General features: G+C 43.2%; 1 protein-coding gene across 1 annotated transcript in view; it reads right to left on the reverse strand.

The window, feature by feature from the left end:
* LOC100337390 (ATP-binding cassette sub-family C member 4-like) overlaps positions 1-16,636 on the reverse strand; it is a 209,452-nt gene extending 192,816 nt beyond the window's left edge. The window contains 3 exon segments of the mRNA XM_059892309.1: positions 5,416-5,536; positions 6,084-6,194; positions 16,212-16,636. Of these exon segments, the coding sequence (XP_059748292.1) occupies positions 5,416-5,536; positions 6,084-6,194; positions 16,212-16,267 (288 nt within the window). The 5' untranslated portion in view covers positions 16,268-16,636.
* Between the last annotated feature and the right edge of the window lie 1,508 nt (positions 16,637-18,144).

Raw genomic sequence — 18,144 nt, forward strand, 5'->3', positions numbered from 1 at the left:
CGAGGACCAGAGTGAAGACTTCAGGTAGAACAAACAGCACTCCTGGCTAAGCCCAATTTGCATAGGGCAGGCCCAGGTGGAGGAAAAAACATATAAAAGGAGGAGCCAAAGCGCTTTCTCTCTCTATCCCTCCCCCGCATGCTCCTCCACTCTCTTCTCTTTGAGTCTTTGGGTTAGCATGCCCTCACACTTCGCAGATGGATTCTCCTGCTATCTTCTAAATAAAATAGAGCTGTAACACTGATTTGCCTAAGAGCTATAACACGGTTTGTCCAAGACCTGAGAGCTTTGACACGCTGAGGGCTTTAATGTCCGTTGCTCCAAATCTTTGTTGTGATGAGACAAAGAACCGAGGAACATACATTCGCATGACAATAATAATATGTTGAATAATAATAATAACAAGACACCCTTGTCTTGTTCCTGATCTTAGGGAGAATACTTTCAGTTTTTCACCATTGAGAATAATGTTTGCTGTAGGTTTATCATATATGGCCTTTACTATGTTTAGGTAGATTCCTTCTATGCCCATTTTTTGAAGAGTTTTAATCATAAATAGGTGCTGAATTTTGTCAAAGGCTTTTTCTGCATCTATTGAGATGATCATATGGTTTTTATTTTTCAATTTGTTTATATGGTGTATCACATTGACTGATTTGCATAATTGAAGAATCCTTGCATTCCTGAAATAAACTCAACTTGATCATGGTGTATGAGCTTTTTAATGTGTTGCTGAATTCTGTTTGCTGGAATTTTGTTGAGGATTTTTGCATCTATGTTTATCAGTGATATTGGCCTGTAGTTTTCTTTTCTGTGTTGTTTTTGTCTGGTTTTGGTATCAGGGCGATGGTGGCCTCATAGAATGAGTTTGGAAGTGTTCCTTCCTCTGTAATTTTTTTAAAGCATTTTAGAAGGATAGGCATTAGCTCTTCTGTAAATGTTAAAAGAATTCTTCCATGGAGTCATCTGGTCCTGGGCTTTTGTTTTCTGAGAGATTTTTGATCACAGCTTCAATTTCAGTAATTTCAGTACTTATAAGTGGGTTGTTCATAATTTCTATTTCTTCCTGGTTCAGTCTTGGAAGATTGAACTTTTCTAAGGATCTGTCCATTTCTTCTAAGTTATCCATCTTATTGCCATATAGTTATTCATAATAGTCTCTTATAATCCTTTGTATCTCTGCATCCTCTGCTGTTACCTCTTTTTCATTTCTAATTTTGTTGATTTGATTCTTTTTTTCTTGATGAGTCTAGCTAAAGGCTTGTCAATTTTGTTTATCTTCTCAAACAACCAGCTTTTAGTTTTATTAATCTTTACTATTGTTCCTTTCATTTCTTTTTCATGTATTTCTGCTCGGATCTTTATGATTTCTTTCCTTCTACTAATTTGGGCATTTTCTTGTTCTTCTTTGTCCAGTTGTGTTAGGTGTAAAGTTAGGTTATCTATTCAATGTTTCTCGAGGTGGGATTATATTGCTATAAACTTCCCTCTTAGAACTGCTTTTGCTGCATCCCATAGGTTTTGGGTTGTTGTTTTCATTGTTATTTGTTTCTAGAAATTTTTGATTTCCCTTTTGATTTCTTCAGTAACCTGTTGGTTATTTAGAAACGTATTGTTTAATCTCCATGTGCTTGTGTTTCTTAGAGAGTTTTTTTTTTTTCTTGTAATTGATATCTAGCCTCATAGCATTGTGTTCAGAGAAAATGCTTGATATGATTTCAATTTTCTTAAATTTACTGTTTGATTTGTGACACAAGATGTGGTCTATCCTGGAGAATATTCTGTGTGCACTTAAGAAGAAGGTGTATTCTTCTGCATTCAGATGGCATGTCCTGAAGATATCCATGACATCCATCTCATCTAATTTATCATTTAAGACTTGTACTTCCTTAATTTTGTTTTGATTACCTGTCCATTGATGTGAGTAGGGGGTTAAAGTCTCATACTATGATTGTGTTACTGTCAATTTCTCCTGTTATGTCTGTTAGCATTTGTCTTATGTATTGAGGTACTCCCATGTTGGGTTACACAGATATTCACAATTGTTATGTCTTCCTCATGGATTGATCCCTTGATCATTATGTAGTAACCTTCCTTATCTCTTGTAATCTTCCTTTTAAGGTCTATTTTGTCTGATATGAGGATTGCTACTCCAGCTTTATTTTGCTTCTCATTTGCATGGAACTCTCACTTTCAGTCTATATGTGTCTTTAGGGCTGAAGTGGGTTTCTTGTAGACAGCATATATATGGGTCTTGTTTTTGTATCCATTCAGCCAGTCTGTGTCTTTTGGTTGGAACATTTAATTCATTTACATTTAAAATAATTATTGATATGTATGTCTTATTGCCATTTTCTTAACTGTTTGGGAATGAGTTTGTAGATCTTCTTTCTTCTCTTGTATTTCTTGACTATATATGTCCCTTTAACATTTGTTGTAAAGCTGGTTTTGTGGTACTGAATTCTCTTAACTTTTGCTTCTCTGAAAAGCATTTGACTTCTCCATCAGTTTTGAATGAGATTCTTGATAGATACAGTAATCTTGCCTGTAGATTTTTCCCTTTCAGTACTTTAAATATATCCTGCCATTCCCTTCTGGTCTGCAGGGTTTCTGCTGAAAGATCAGCTGTTAAGTGTATGGGGTTTCCCTTGTACGTTACTTGCTGCTTCTCCCTTGTTGCTTTTAATAGTCTTTATTTGTGTTTAGTCTTTGTTAGTTTGATTAACATGTGCCTTGGCATGTTTCTCCTTGGATTTATCCTGTATGGGACTCTTTGTGCCTCTTGGACTTGACTGTTTCCTTTTCCATGTTTGGGAAATTTTCAACTATAATCTCTTCAAAAATATTCTCATACCCTTTATTTTTCTCTTCTTCTTCTGGGACCCCTATAATTCGAATGTTGGTGGGTTTGATATTGTACCAGAGGTCTCTGAGGCTATCCTCAGTTCTTTTCATTCTTTTTACTTTATTCTGCTCTTCAGAAGTTATTTCCACCATTTTATCTTCCAGCTCACAGATTCATTCTTCTGCTTCAGATATTGATTCCTTCTAGAGTATTTTTTTAATTTCAGTATTTGTGTTGTTTGTCTCTGAATGTTTATTCTTCAATTCTTCTGGGTCTTTGTTAATTTATTCTTGCAGTTTCTCCATTTTGTTTTCAAGGTTTTTGATCATCTTTACTATCATTATTCTGAAATCTTTTTCAGGTAGCTTGCCTATTTCCTCTTCATTTATTTGGACTTCTGTTTTTTCTAGTTTGTTCCTTCATTTGTGTAGCATTTCTCTGCCTTTTCATTTTTTTTTTTAACTTATTGTGTTTGAGGTTTCCTTTTCCCAGGCTTCAAGGTTGAATTCTTTCTTCTTTTTGTTTTCTGCCCTCCTAAGGTTGGTCCAGTGGTTTGTGTGAGCTTCATATAGGGGAGATCTGTGCTGAGTTTTTTTGTTTGTTTTTCCTCTTATGGGCAAGGATGAGTGAGGTGGTAATCCTGTCTGCTGATGATTGGGTTTGTATGTTTGTTTTGTTTGTTGTTTAAATGAGGCATCCTCCACACAGTGCTACTGGTGGTTGGGTGATGCTGGGCCTTGTATTCAAGTGATTTCCTTTGTTGTGAGTTCTCACTATTTGATACTCCCTAGGGTTAGTTTTCTGGTAGACTAGGGTCGTGGAGTCAGTGCACCCACTCCAAAGCCTCGGGGCTTGATCTCAAGTTTTGTGTGGCTCTATATATTCTTTTCCACTGGCCAGGTACTCCTGTCCACTCTCAGCTGGTGTTCTGCATGCACTTCTGTGTCTTCCTGATGTATTCCTGAAAGTGTATTCCTGATGTATCATGGAGAGAGATGTACTCCAGGTCCACCTACTCCTCCACCTTCTTGTTATCTGCTACTAGTACTTCTAATACTACAGAAAATGAGCCCCCACATTTACCAGGTCCTCAACTTCCCACTTCTCTGCCATGATTGACCAACAACCAACCTCCTGAAAGAGGTTTCACCCTCCTAGATCCCCAGCAGGCAGTATTACTTGGGCTGGACAACTTTGAAATCAACACTCCACCCTGCCCTCACAAGGCACTGCAGTATCTCAGTCATCAATGCCCTCTCAAAGGTGGCACTCCACCCCACATACCTGTCCCCACTCTCTGACACAATGGTCAACCCACCTTTGTCATCAAAGACTCCATCTCCCAGGACCATTAAGTCACCTGTGAGCTGACAGATTCTCTGGTCTCTCCAATTGTGTGGGGCAGACTTCACCTACTCTGCTGCCTGCTACCCACAGTGTCCTCTGGTACAACACAACCTTTAAACAAGAGCCACACCCCCCAACTCTAAACCACCTGGCCCACCCACTTTATCCTCAACACAATGGACTTATGACAACTCACCACCTTCTCCACCCCTTTCACAGCACCTGCATCTTCCATCCCTTCTGCTTTCACACACTCACAGGCCACCCATGTCCCTATGGCAGAACTAAGGGACCACTGAGAGCACAAGCCACCCAAGTGGGTCTGCAGTAGACCTTGAGTAGGCTCAGCCAGAATAGATGGGCTGATGGCACTGTGTCCCCAGGTTGGAACTGTCTCTCTGAGGGATCTTGACCCAGGATCTTCAGGGTCATGAAGGTCACTGACCTCACTGCTTTCTGTCTCTGGTTGTCTACTCCACATCCTCTCCTACACCTTCTGCTAATGCCAGGCTACCAGGATCCCCTTTCATGCAGGAAACCACCCCACATCCAGGGACAGAAACCAGCATGGATGGTGCATGGAGTCTCTGCAATTCAATGATGAAGCTGGAGCTCCTCATCACAGGGAGCTCTGGCCTGGGTGACCCAGCCTACAGGGAAGGAGGCAGGCAGCCCAGGGAAGGGTGTACTCTTGGGAGCTCTGGGAGCTCCAGCCCAAATGCAGGGCCATGGGTTCGGTATCACAGGAGGGGAGAGATGACGATCCCTTCTTAGGAAAGCATTTATCAGATGTGAACTGGGCAACTTAACAATTACTTGCTGAGCACCTGTAAAACGTCTTATGTTATCTGGGCTCTGGTCCAAGTTTACGTCCTCCAAACCACATTTCTTGAGCTTGTAGTATATTCTTTTGGTCAAGGATCACTTTCAGCATTTATGTTATTTACTGACCATCAATAATATCATAATGTGGTATAAAATGTCTTCTCCTTCCACAACACTATGTTTTAACCTGTTAAAAGGAAAATAGTTAATCCCTGGAGGTCCAATCCTTTAAGCATCTGTCCATTCTAAAGATAAACACAACTGCTGGGCTACATCATGATTTCTAGACATTTTATCCTCTAATCTTAAAATACTGGCCTCTCTCCACACAGGTCCCATCCATCTCAGTACTGACCTCATATAATAAAAAGCAATGCACAGTATATAAAAGCTTTTACCTCAAGAAGTATAAAAATTCCAAAAACTAAATAGGATTTCCAGTGATGCTTAAAGATTGCTTTCATTAAAGAAGGCTCCCGCGCATCTTTCTCAGCTCTCAAAACTTCTTGATCCCAGTACCTGTGATGAGAAACAAAGTACAGTAAAGAACAATGTGTCCACCAGACAAAACAGGGAGGTGGCAGACTGGAGGAAAAGACTTTACTACAGGGCACTCTGTGGATGCCCCATAAATGCTGGCTAATTGCTCACTGGATGCCTGAAAGATGAGCGTGCAGACCCTGCAGGACCGGGAAAACAGGCCTTGAGGGAAAAGTCTCAGTCTCAGGAAACAAGTTCCTGCCAAGCCTTTGCTGGATTCACAGGGTCGTGAGCAGCTCAGGAGAGCAGACACCCTCCTCCAGGGACCCCACCTCGAGGGACAGAGTTCAGCCTCCAGGGTCTTGGCTGCAGGTTCTCTCCACTTCCACACATGCCCAGAGAATATAGGCTCCCCAGCTTCCAAAGTGTGTTAAGCCCAGGGTCAGCCTGAGGGGGGTAAGTGTGATGTGTCAGGGGAAGGAGGCTCAGGAGAACCCAGAGGAAAGCAAAGCTCCCCACAACACAACTTTAGCCACACGTGGAAATTCTCAGTCTTTCTCCCCTTCTCCCTGCTGCCTGTGCTCACCCTTGTAGTTCTTCTCCAAGGTGCTGGGAGTGATCTTCCGGAAGTACAGAGTACATGTCATCTTCTTCTAATCTTCGTTTGTAACCAATTTTAAACAAGGGGTTTAGCCAACTGTTAAAAATTAAGAGAAATAGAGAGTCACAGATATACAAATCACACATATCTAATTAAGTTCTAACTCTTGAGCTTTGTAAAAAAAAGAAAAGAAGAAGGAGAAGAAGAAAGAGAGAAATGGAAAAGGAAGAATCGATATAGTGAAAATGAGTATACTACCCAAAGCAATCCACAGATTCAGCACAATCCCTATTAAACTACCAATGGTATTTTTCACAGAACTAGGACAAATCATTTCAGAATATGTATGGAAACACAAAAGACCTCAAATAGCCAAATCAATCTTGAGAAAGAAGAATGCAACTGGAGGAAACAACCTGCCTGACTTCATATTACACTACAAAGCTACAGTCATCAAGACAGTATGGTACTGGCACAAAGGCAGAAATATAGATCAATGGAACAAAATAGAAAGCCCAGAGATAAATCCATGCATCTATGGACACTTTATCTTTGATAAATGAGGCAAAATTATACAATAGAGAAAAGACAGTCTCTTCAAGAAGTGGTGCTAGGAAAACTGGTAAACTACATGTAAAAGAATGAAACCAGAACACTATCAAACACCATACACAAAAATAAAATCAAAATGAATTAAAGACCTAAATGCAAGACCAGAAAGTATAAAATTCTTAGAGGAAAACATAGACAGACTCTCTTTGACAAATTACAGCAATATCCTCTATGACCCACCTCCCAGAGTAACAACAATAAACAAAAAGGACCTAATTAAACTTTAAAAATTTTGCACAACAAAGTAAACTATAAGCAAGGTGAAATGACAGCCTTCACAATAGGAGAACAGCAAACAAAACAACTGACAAAAAATTAATCTTCACCATATACAAGCAGCTCATGCAGCTCAATATCAGAAAAACTAACCCAATCAAAAAGTGAGCAAAAGACCTAAACAGACTTTTCTCAAAAGAAGACATACAGATGGTTAATAAACACATGAAAATATGTTCAACATTACTCACTGTTAGAAAAAGGCAAATCAAAACCACAATGAGGTATCATCTCACACTGGTCAGAATGGCCATCATCAAAAAATTCTACAAACAATAAATGCTGGAGAGGGTGTGGAGAAAAGGGAACCTTCTTACACTGTTGGTGGGAATGCAAACTGGTACAGCCAATAATTTTGGAGAACAGTGTGGAGATTCCTTTAAAAACTGGAAATAGAACTGCCATTTTGAGTGAGTTAAATTGAGTGAAGTCTCTCAGTCATGTCCAACTCTTTGCGACCCCATGGACTGTAGCCCACCAGGCTCCTCCATCCATGGGATTCTCCAGGCAAGAATACTGGAGTGGGTTGCCATTTCCTTCTCCAGGGGATCTTCCTGACCCAGGGATCAAACCCAGGTCTCCCGCATTGCAGGCAGACACTTTAAACTCTGAGCCACCAGGGAAGCCAAGCAAACTGCCATACGACCCAGAAAATCCTACTGCTGGGCATACACCTCAAGGAAACCAGAATTGAAAGAGACACATGTACCCCAATGTTCATTGCAACACTGTTTACAATAGCTAGGACATGGAAGCAACCTAGATCTCCATCAGCAGATGAATGGATAAGGAAGTTATGGTACATATATACAGTGAAATATTACTCAGCTATAAAAAGGAACACATTTAAGTCAGTTCTAATGAGGTAGATGAACCTGGAGCCTATTATACAGAATGAAGTAAGTCAGAAACAGAAAGCCAAATCCTGTGTATTAACACATATATATGGAATTTAGAAAGATGGTACCAATGATCCTACATGTTGGACAGCAAGGGAAACACAGATGTAAAGAACAGACTTTTGGACTCAGAGGGAAAAGGCAAGGATGGGATGACTTGAGAGAATAGCATTGAAACATGTATACTATCATATGTAAAACAGATGGCCAGTGCAAATTCGATGTATGAAACAGGGCACCCAAAGCCAGTGCTCTGGGACAACCCAGAGGGATAGGGTGGGGAAAAAAATTGGGAGGTGGGTGGATCAGGGGGACACATGTATACCTGTGGCCAATTCATGTTGATGTATGGCAAAAAAAACCATTATAATATTGTAAAGTAATTATCATAAAATAAATTTAAAAAATAATTACATATGTGTTTACACACACACACATACACACACATATGTATACACCCTAATTCTATACAATGAGAGGCCCTGGAGTAATTACATATTGGTAGCAAAGAGCATTCCAGTCCTTAGATCTTGGGGTTCTGTTTTTTTAACATACACAATTACATTTCCTTTCTTGTGGTGAGAATTTTTAAGGTCTAATTTCTTAGCAGCTTTCAAATATGCATAGAGTATTACTAACTATAGTCACCACACCAGACATTACATCTCCATAGCTTATTTATTTTATAACTGGAAGTCTGTGCCTTTTAGGACCCTTCACCCAGATCTTAACTTTCTGATACCCTTCTTCTCTAAAAGGAGCCAAGGCTCCTTGAAGAAATAGCTGGTTCCAAGGTTGGGGCAGTTTATGTAAGCACCTGATAATTAGCTTTTTTGATTATAATATAAAAGCCAGACATTAAACTTTGGAGACATCCTTGTCGAAGACAGCCACCTCCAATGAACATGTGCCACCTACACAACTAGATAAAGAGCCAGGCCACCCCACCCATGAAGTTCCCGCTTGGAAAAAGCTCTGGTTGACTTGATAACAGACTATCTTGCTGACTGCTTGGTTCTCCCTTCTCACACTTTATTTCCTGCTCTTGTGTTTTAAATTCACCAATAAAGAGTGACAGAGAAGGCAATGGCACCCCACTCCAGTACTCTTGCCTGGAAAATCCCATGGATGGAGGAGCCAGGAAGGCTGCAGTCCATGGGGTCGCTGAGGGTCGGACATGACTGAGCGACTTCACTTTCACTTTTCACTTTCACTTTTCACTTTCACTTTTCACTTTCATGCATTGGAGAAGGAAATGGCAACCCACCCCAGTGTTCTTGCCTGGAGAATCCCAGGGACGAGGAAGCCTGGTGGGCTGCCATCTATGGGGTCGCACAGAGTTGGACACGACTGAAGTGACTTAGCATACTTAGCAATAAAGAGTGAACCATCAAAATCCTAGACACCCCACCATCAACCCCCAAAAGGCAGAATCTCAAGTCCAGACTTACTCACATGCCCTCTCTCTATTCAGGACCTGCCAGTGTCACCCCAGGTGTGTCTGGTACCCTCCACGACACGTGAATGAGTGATACACCTCATCATTTCAAAGTCCCCTGATGGTTGTTGCTGACACATGTCCCACAATCGTAAGAACCACAAGAGCCAGTCAAGCCACAACACTGGCTCCAAAAGGAGAATTTCTGTGGGGGCTGCTCATAACTAGTACAAGCCCTGGTAAGCAGAGCCCCAGGCAATCCCGGCAAAAGCCTCACTGTCTACAGCCTAAGACCTACAGGCAGAGAAAGTCCAAGGAACAACTTGCACCATAAAATAAGGAAGCCCTGAAAGAGTCATGAGATTGTATAGAAAGGACAGATAAGCCAGCTTGAATGACTTTTGCTAGACAAATCGAGGATACATTGAGAATCAAAACAAATAAGTGGCAATGAATAACAACAAATTAAATAAAGAAAGGATCTCTGAATCCATGTTGTTACATTAACAGGAAAGAAAGGAATGCTCTTGCAAACAGAGGCAAACAAACACAAAAGGAGTGATGGAGTCAGAAAATTATCAATGGAAGTTAAAACCAGTGGGTGAAAGTTTGATGTGGAAGACGGTATCCATATAATCTCAAATTCTCTCTCTGCAAATTACTTATTATAAACAGGAAAAAAAAAAACAGTTAACTATACACAGGATACCCCTCAAACCCTGTTCAAATCCATTAGGCATTATTTAAATGATAATAAAATGTAGAGATAGCCCAAAGATTAACACCATTTTCCTGACCTTGCCAGGGTAAGGAAAATTTCAAGGTAAGACAATAATAACCAGTGAAAGCAGAGATCAAACTTCTTTTATTCCATTATTCCAAGGACAGTATGTATACAGAATTGATGCTCAAGATTTATTTATTGAATGCATGAATGTCCATGAATCATTAAAGAAGCAATAAGAGAAACTGGGCTTCAGCTTTTACAAACTCTGGTAGGTTGGCACCTCCAAAGAACCTCAATCCAGGAGACAGAAGACTGGATCCTAATCCCAACAGTGGCCCTGAGGACCCAGGGCCTCAACTGTGCCCCCTCCTCCACTTCTCCACTCCAGGCCAGCATCTCAGTGACCATTACTATGTCTTACTATGTCTCAATTTCCTTCCAAAACAAAAGTATATAAGTCAGTGAGCTTTACCACTAAACAGGTTTGAAACATGTTAGGCCATTTACCCTACAGTCATTCCCCACAGAAAACACTCAGAATTAGCACTGGGATGTGCCCAGATGATGACACTTCCCCCTACACTAGTGCAGGAAGAAAAGAGTTCTGGAAATTGTTTGCAAAATTACATGAATGTCCTTAACAGTGCTAAACCATATGCTTAAATATGGTCAAGATGGTAAATTTTATGTTTTGTGCATTTTTCCACAATTTAAAAAAATGTAATGAGAAAAAAATTGCACATGATGTACCTCAGTTGGAAATCTTCCTGTGTTAGAGTCTAGACTTTGTCACTTTCTGGTTGAATGACCACAAACTAGCCACATAACATCTCAGTATTGGCCTCTGGAAACTGAGGAGAACATGTGGAGATAACACCTCCCAAGGCTGCTGAGGGGATCACCTGAGAAGACAGTGTTGCTCTAAACAGGAAAACATCTCACCAGAAAAAGAGCAGCTGTCACCACGACAGAGATCCTGAGTAATCCCACTGGGCCCCAGTAGAAAATCTCTGATAACTTTGACAGATGCAGTTACAATGACAGAGCCCAACAGGAAGAACAAAGACTCTGCTTCTTTCCTGGCAGTCAGTCAGTGAAACGCCATGGAATCTTTGTTTAACAGACCTGCCAACTTTCCTTTCCCCTCTATAATAGTGGTCTCTTTCCCTGGCCCTTTGAAGACTTGCATGTAGCTCTCCATAGTTGTAAACCTCAAACTATAATTCTCTGCTGAACCCATAAGCCTATCTTTTGCAGAGAAATATCTGATCCCTCCTTGTTTCATGTCAACAGAGAGAAAGGGGGTCAACATGTATGGGGGACCCCTGGAAGACTCAGGCAACTTATTCCCCTTGACACATCTGAATGGACTCTAATTGACACCTCTCAGGATGATGAGGTAGGATGATGAGGTAGGACGATCAAGATCCCAAAAAATCAAGAAAAAACTACAAGAGATAAAATTTTTAGGCAGATTAGTTTTCCACAAGGACACACCATACCTCTGGGATGTTCTACACCTTGCTTGAGACTGTAGTTATTGTATAAAATTACCAAAACTCAACAAACTAAATGCTTACAGGAAACAGGTCAAGACCAGAAAAAGCACCTGGCAGAGCTCACCCAGCCTCCATCTACAACATGTGGATCTCTCACTGTTAATGAGGAACAAGTGGTATTCTGGAAATGGTGCAAAGAATCCTAGCTTGAAATTAAACATTTCTATGTATTCACAATCATTAGTTACTGACAGCCTAACAGCACCAACCTCCTAAACCATCTCAGCACTAGGCCAGTTCATATCCCCCTTCATGTCAGCTTCTCTGACAAGAGTCTCTGGAGAGTCTGACTTGACGCTAGTGGCAGTTTCCACACCCACACTCCCTTTGCAAGGGGACAGTTTACTGACTGAGATGTGGCCAGTGTCAGTGGAGTAAGGATGTAACCATTCCCTGATGGCCAAATGCATCTGGTCCAAGACCCCGCTCCACCCTCGTCTCTGGGGATAGGTCCTGCACTAACCCCCAACCTGCTGCTTCTGGGATGGGGGTGGTGGGAGAAATGCAGAGCACAACCCCAAGGCTGCAGTGCAGGACAGTGGGGACATTGCCAGGGAGAGTCTCAACAGACTGGGCATGGTTCAAAAATTGTGCCACTGATTTTCAATAATGGGAAAAAGGAAGAGTCATTCAGCAAACCATGATAGGAATATGGGCTGTTTGGGAAAATGAGGTCTATCTTATACCAAATACTAAAATATATATATATATATATAGTTGTCTTTATTGTTAGAAATTAAATAAGAAAAGAGAGCCAAAATAGAATGCTTACAGAGATATAGAGGATGCTAGGATTTTAAAAAGACATATTACAAAAGCAATAGGAGAAGCTAAAAAGAAAAGTTCAATATAATTAATCATATCTAATTTAAAACCTTTAAAGAACAAAGGAAAATCTGAAAAAGTATTATATGCACTATTGCAAATTATTCAAGTATAAAAATGCCTCATAGGAAAAAATGTCTATGAAGAGACAATTCAAAGAAATAGACAATTCAAAGAAAGACAAATAGTCAATAAAGTTCCAACTCTAAAAATCAAATAAATTCTTATTAAAACTGATATTGGATTTCCCTGATGGTCCAGTAGTTAAGAATCCATCTACTAATGCAGGGAATACAGGTTTGATTCCTGGTCCAGGAAGATTCCACATGGCATGGAGCAACTAAGCCCATGAGCCACAACTACTGATGCCCACTCGCCCTGGAGCCTGTGCTCCATAAGAAGAGAAGCCCATGCACCACAACTAGGGAGGAGCCCCCCGTCACCACACAACTAGAGAAAAGCACGAGAGCAGCAATGATGACCCAGCATGGACAACAATAAATAAGTAACTGCTTGACATTTTTAACCTCAGTCCCATTAGAAATGTAATTCAGGTACTCACAAACAGCAGTGAAATAAATACACAAGCAGTTTTTAAGAGGGCAAACCTGATGGAACAAAATTCGGCTTTCACCAGTTATTCTACTTCTAAGAAACAGCCAAATTATCAGTGAGTGTACGTGGCTAATAGAAATAAACTTTTATTCACTTCTTCTTCTATAGTTTTCATTTTATTGCAGAAATTTCTAAAATCCACAATAATTACCTATAGCCATAACATATGCCTTCTCTTTGACCCTAAGTCCCACCTGTGCTGTGAAAACACTAAAACTCCAGTGAGGTCATTTGTATAAAGACAGTAAGCTAGTTACTGGCATCATTTCCAAGTTTAGAAAGCAGGTGAAATATGAGAAGAAAAGCAAACACCCAATGAGAAGACGAAAACTCAGTTTTTCTCTACAAGGTGGACTTTGTCTCTGGGCAGTACTTCCTGCTTGGGCTCATGTCAGCTTTCCCCAGGGCAGCAAGTGGGGAACACAGGGAAATCACGAGGGTACCTCAGACTTTACGTACAGGCTGGAAATTGTGGTCAACAACTAACTTCACAAAGTCTGGACCCCTTTTAAAAGTTAACATTGAAGTAGTAATGCCAGTGGGAGGGGTGGCTGAAAGCAGAAGCCAGTCTCTGCTTCCATCAGAATCACCTGGAGCTTATTTAACCCCCACCCCCAGAATTTCTAACTTTACACAATTGGTCTAGAAAGAGTGCAGGTGGAGCGGGGGCGGGGTGGGGGGTGGTTGCATGTCTAACAAACTCCCAGGTGATGAGGATGAGCAGGTCTGAAAGCTCTGAGAAGAGCCGCCCTGAAGCTTGATTATAGAGATGGTTCACATGCATCATCTCCAACAGCAAGAACTTTAAGAACTTCCCTTGAGAGACTCCTGCCAATAAGACCAAAGGTGTGTTTGGAATCGGCTTCTCTGTGCATTTACAAACAAGTACACAAATAGAACCTACTCGATACAGCAGTTACATACACAGGGAGCCAGACTGCCTGATTCGGGGTCCAACTCTTTCACTTTCTAGCTGTGTGCTGGTAGACAACTCACTCATCCTCTCTGCTTCAGCAACTTCAAGTGTGAAATAAGAGGTAATAGCTTCTCTCCTTCCAGCAGGAAAACTGGAAATGGGTGTCTACCAAGATCAATGAGAAGTCTTTATCTTCCCATTTTCACACACACATTTTGAAAATCCACAGACAGAAGGTGCCTGGAGAGTTGCTTGCCCTGCCTTAAGCAGATGTTTGACTATTTCAGTATTATTTAGAGTAACCACACCCACATTCCTTCTTCTAAGCCCCTCTTTCCTTAAGGGCCGCCAAGTGACCAAGAGATGTAACTACACACTGAATAAACCACCATCAGAACAAGTATAGGAGCTCCCATTCCCTGGGGATCCCTTAGGCTGTCCCATAAAAGAAGTATCAGACTTTGTGGAAAAGATGAATGGGTTAGGTTCCAGAAACAAAAGACCTAATAATCACCAAAGAGGGATTAAAATCCAGAGGTTCAGGCCTGCCTAGTTAGTTCAGTTCAGTTCAGTTGCTCAGTCGTGTCCAACTCTTTGCGACCCCATGAATCGCAGCACACCAGGCCTCCCTGTCCATCACCAACTCCCAGAGTTTACTCAAACTCATACCCATCGAGTTGGTGATGCCATCCAGCCATCTCATCTTCTGTTGTCCCTTCTCCTCTTGCCCCCAATCCCTCCCAGCATCAGGGTCTTTTCCAATGAGTCAACTCTTCTCATGAGGTGGCCAAAGTAAAGTACTGGAGTTTCAGCTTTAGCATCAGTCCTTCCAATGAACACCCAGGACTCATCTCCTTTAGGATGGACTGGTTGGATCTCCTTGCAGTCCAAGGGACTCTCAAGAGTCTTCTCCAACACCACAGTTCAAAAGCATCAATTCTTTGGTGCTCAGCTTTCTTCACAGTCCAACCCTCACATCCATACATGACCACTGGAAAAACCATAGCCTTGACTAGATGGACCTTTGTTGGCAAAGTAATGTCTCTGCTTTTGAATATGCTATCTAGGTTGGTCATAACTTTCCTTCCAAGGAGTAAGCATCTTTTAATTTCATGGCTGCAATCACCATCTTCAGTGATTTTGGAGCCCCCAAAAATAAAGGCCCCAGCTATTAGATGAAGACTTCAGGTAAGAGCTTCAGCTCTCTGCAGCGTTTTTCATTGGTGTTTGCTCACAGTTCAGGGACCCTTCAGCGGTTTCAGGACCAAATGACTCCTGGGCAGGACCATCTGCATCAAGACCATGCACTGTTTCTCTGAAGGCTAAAGATCTGCATAAGACCCCACAGGTTTCAGGGACCACATCCCCAAGGTTTAGTCCTCAAATGTGGAAGTGCAGATATTCACAACAGAGAAAGGGGCTGTTCAAATACATACTCCAGTCCTGGCTGTGTGTCCCAGGCAAAAGCAAAACGTGTTCAAGAATAGTATCCCCATTCATTGCATTAAAAACAAGTGTTTTTACACACATGAAACTTGTCACAAATAGATACCAGGAAATGCAGTGAGAGATGTACAGGGAGAGAGGGAGGGAGGAAGGGAGAGATTGTCATAGGCACAGTGACGAGGGAGCCTGGTGCAGGCGGAACTCAGCTGTCACCTAAGGAATATGGGGAAATGGGGACGTTCTTGGACGATGGCAACAGTGCAGGGCACTAATTGGATAAAGGAAGCTGTTCATAAACTGCTTGCTTAAGGGAAAAATAGGGATGCCGCTTTAGTTCAGAACTGCGAATTCCTGAGCAGTACTGGGGAAGCCGGCTAAAGATGGAGTGTGGGTGTGTGGTATTGGGTGTGTGGGGGGTGGTGGAGGGGGTGGTCCAGTCCTTCTCCCGCTTGGCGGGAGACTCCCCTTGGGCAGCCTGGGGTCTCAGCTTCCCTGCCTCCTGCTTCACTCGCCGCCCCTCCTACTTCACCCTATTCCCGTCCTACTAGGGCCTAAGGAGTTTGCTGGTGGAGCAGCGAGCTACAAGTCAGGGAGCCCCACCACGAGTTCCCTCTCCCGGGCTCGCCAGATGCCAGGGACCACGCGGCGCCACGGGCTACAAGCAGCCAGGTGCCCAGGGCGCCAGCGGAAAGCGCTCCCTCGCCCCGACCACCCCCCTCCTCGGTCCCCAAAAGCGCAGCGGCGGCGTCAAGCACCCGCCCCACGACGGCAGAGGTGCCACAGCCCAGGCGGGCTCTCACCAGAAGAACAGGCGCGAGCAGAAGTTCGCGTCCTGCAGCGGGTTGGGCTTCCGCATCTTGCAGGTGGAGGCGGCCGCGGGCCGGGGTCGCGCTGCTCTGGTGATGGAGCTGCTCCTGGAGGCGCCGGCGGGGAGGCTGGAGGCTCAGACACAGCGCGGTCCTCTCTTGGGGAGACAGAACCACCTGCTTCAGGGAGTGGAGCACAGGGGGGGCCGCCCGCTCGGTGCCTCTGCCCCTGGGGCCTGGAGTCGGGAGCGGTAGGGGCAGCAGGACCAAGGGGCAGCCAGCCGGGCTCTGCCCGGGGCCGCGCAGGTGTGAGGCGAGGCTGCAGGCGCGCTTGATGGAGCCACTTAGGGAAACTGCGGCACCCAAGGCACCGGACAGGGGCGCCTACGTTTGGGCACCGGGCTGCAAATTCTACCAAAGGGCGCGCTCTGAGCCCAGGCCCCCACCCAGAAGACGGAGAGGGAGGGGCAGGCTGCATCAGAAACGTTCCCTCAGCTGTGATGAAGACCCAGAGAAAGCTGGTACAAGGAGATAGCAGCCCTTGCTCTGGGCACTCTGCCCTCATCAAGACCAAATAAGGGTGCTATAGGAGGGTGTCCAGCTGTAATGGAGCAGGGACCTTCCTGGGCTAGACCCCACCCCATGCCCTCTACCTGCCTCTTGTTTGTGCATGCAGTGCTCACTCAGTCCTGTCCGACTGTTTGTGACCCCTGGACTGTAGCCCACCAGACTCCTCTGTCCATGGGATTATCTAGGCGAGAATACTGCAGTGGGTTGCCATTTCCTCCTCCAGGGGATCTTCCTGAACCATGGATCTAGCCTGCATCCTGCTTCTCTTTGCATTAGCAGGTGGATTCTTTACCACTGAACCACCTGAGAAGCCCCTCTTGCTTGGAGAAAAGCTTTAATCTCCAGGCCTCCTATGAGCCACAGGAGGCTGGCTCAAGAATTAACGATTGAAAGAATATGAATGTGTAGTAACAACAACAACAAAATATTAAACCATAGCTCAGCCATAGAGCAATCACAAAATCTTTAGTCCTTCCCTGAAGGATTTAGATCATATAGATGACAGTGTCTGATGCACATTCCTGAGTTGTTCTACAGATACTAAAACCCTTACCAGATGGAAGAAGTTAACTGCATGATGACCATGAGCAGGGAGCCCCCACACCATCTGGAGCCTGAGGACTGAAGATGTTAAACCCCGTGACATGACCCTGTTACCTCATCATCAACCAATCAGAGAATAATGAGGGAAACCTACACTGCACTTTCTCCCTCACCTTCCCTGTAAAAACTCTCCCGTGAAATCCATCAGGGAGTTTGCATTTTTTTGAGCATGAACTCCTGGCTTGACTCTTGCAATAAACCTTTCTTTGCTCCAAACTCCAATAGATTTTTTGACCTCGGACAACAACAGAGTTTAGCACAGATTATGTTTGTAGAGCTGCAAGACCTAATGAAAAGTAACAGAAAGAAGAACTCAGATGATTTTGGAAGATGAATGCCTGGTGTTAATGGGGGCAGCTTTCTGGCATCTTACATGCTGCATTGTGCAGGGAACCTCTGTGAGCTTGTTGCTGCCCTCGTAGACTGGGAAAAGGAAATCTGAGGAGAGAGAGGCTGTCTCATGATGTCTTTCATCATGAGCTCAGGGCCTAGACAAGTAACAGTGGCATATGTTACAGAACACCGGTCATGCATATTTCTGGGGAACTTCCCTCACCTTTAACTCTAACAACACCCTATTCAGCAAGGTATTATCCCTGTTTTATGGATGAGAAAGATGAGGCTCAAGGACAGCATCTGTCCAGGGTCTTTGAATCAGTAAGTGATGAATCCTGATTTGGACTCAAGCCCAAGTCCAGCATGACTATCTCACTGGTGCATGGACAGTGTGCAGCAAAACTGCCTAGACTGTGTT

The sequence above is a fragment of the Bos taurus genome, chromosome 12 (assembly GCF_002263795.3).
Source record: "Bos taurus isolate L1 Dominette 01449 registration number 42190680 breed Hereford chromosome 12, ARS-UCD2.0, whole genome shotgun sequence".
Taxonomy (NCBI): Eukaryota; Metazoa; Chordata; class Mammalia; order Artiodactyla; family Bovidae; genus Bos; species Bos taurus.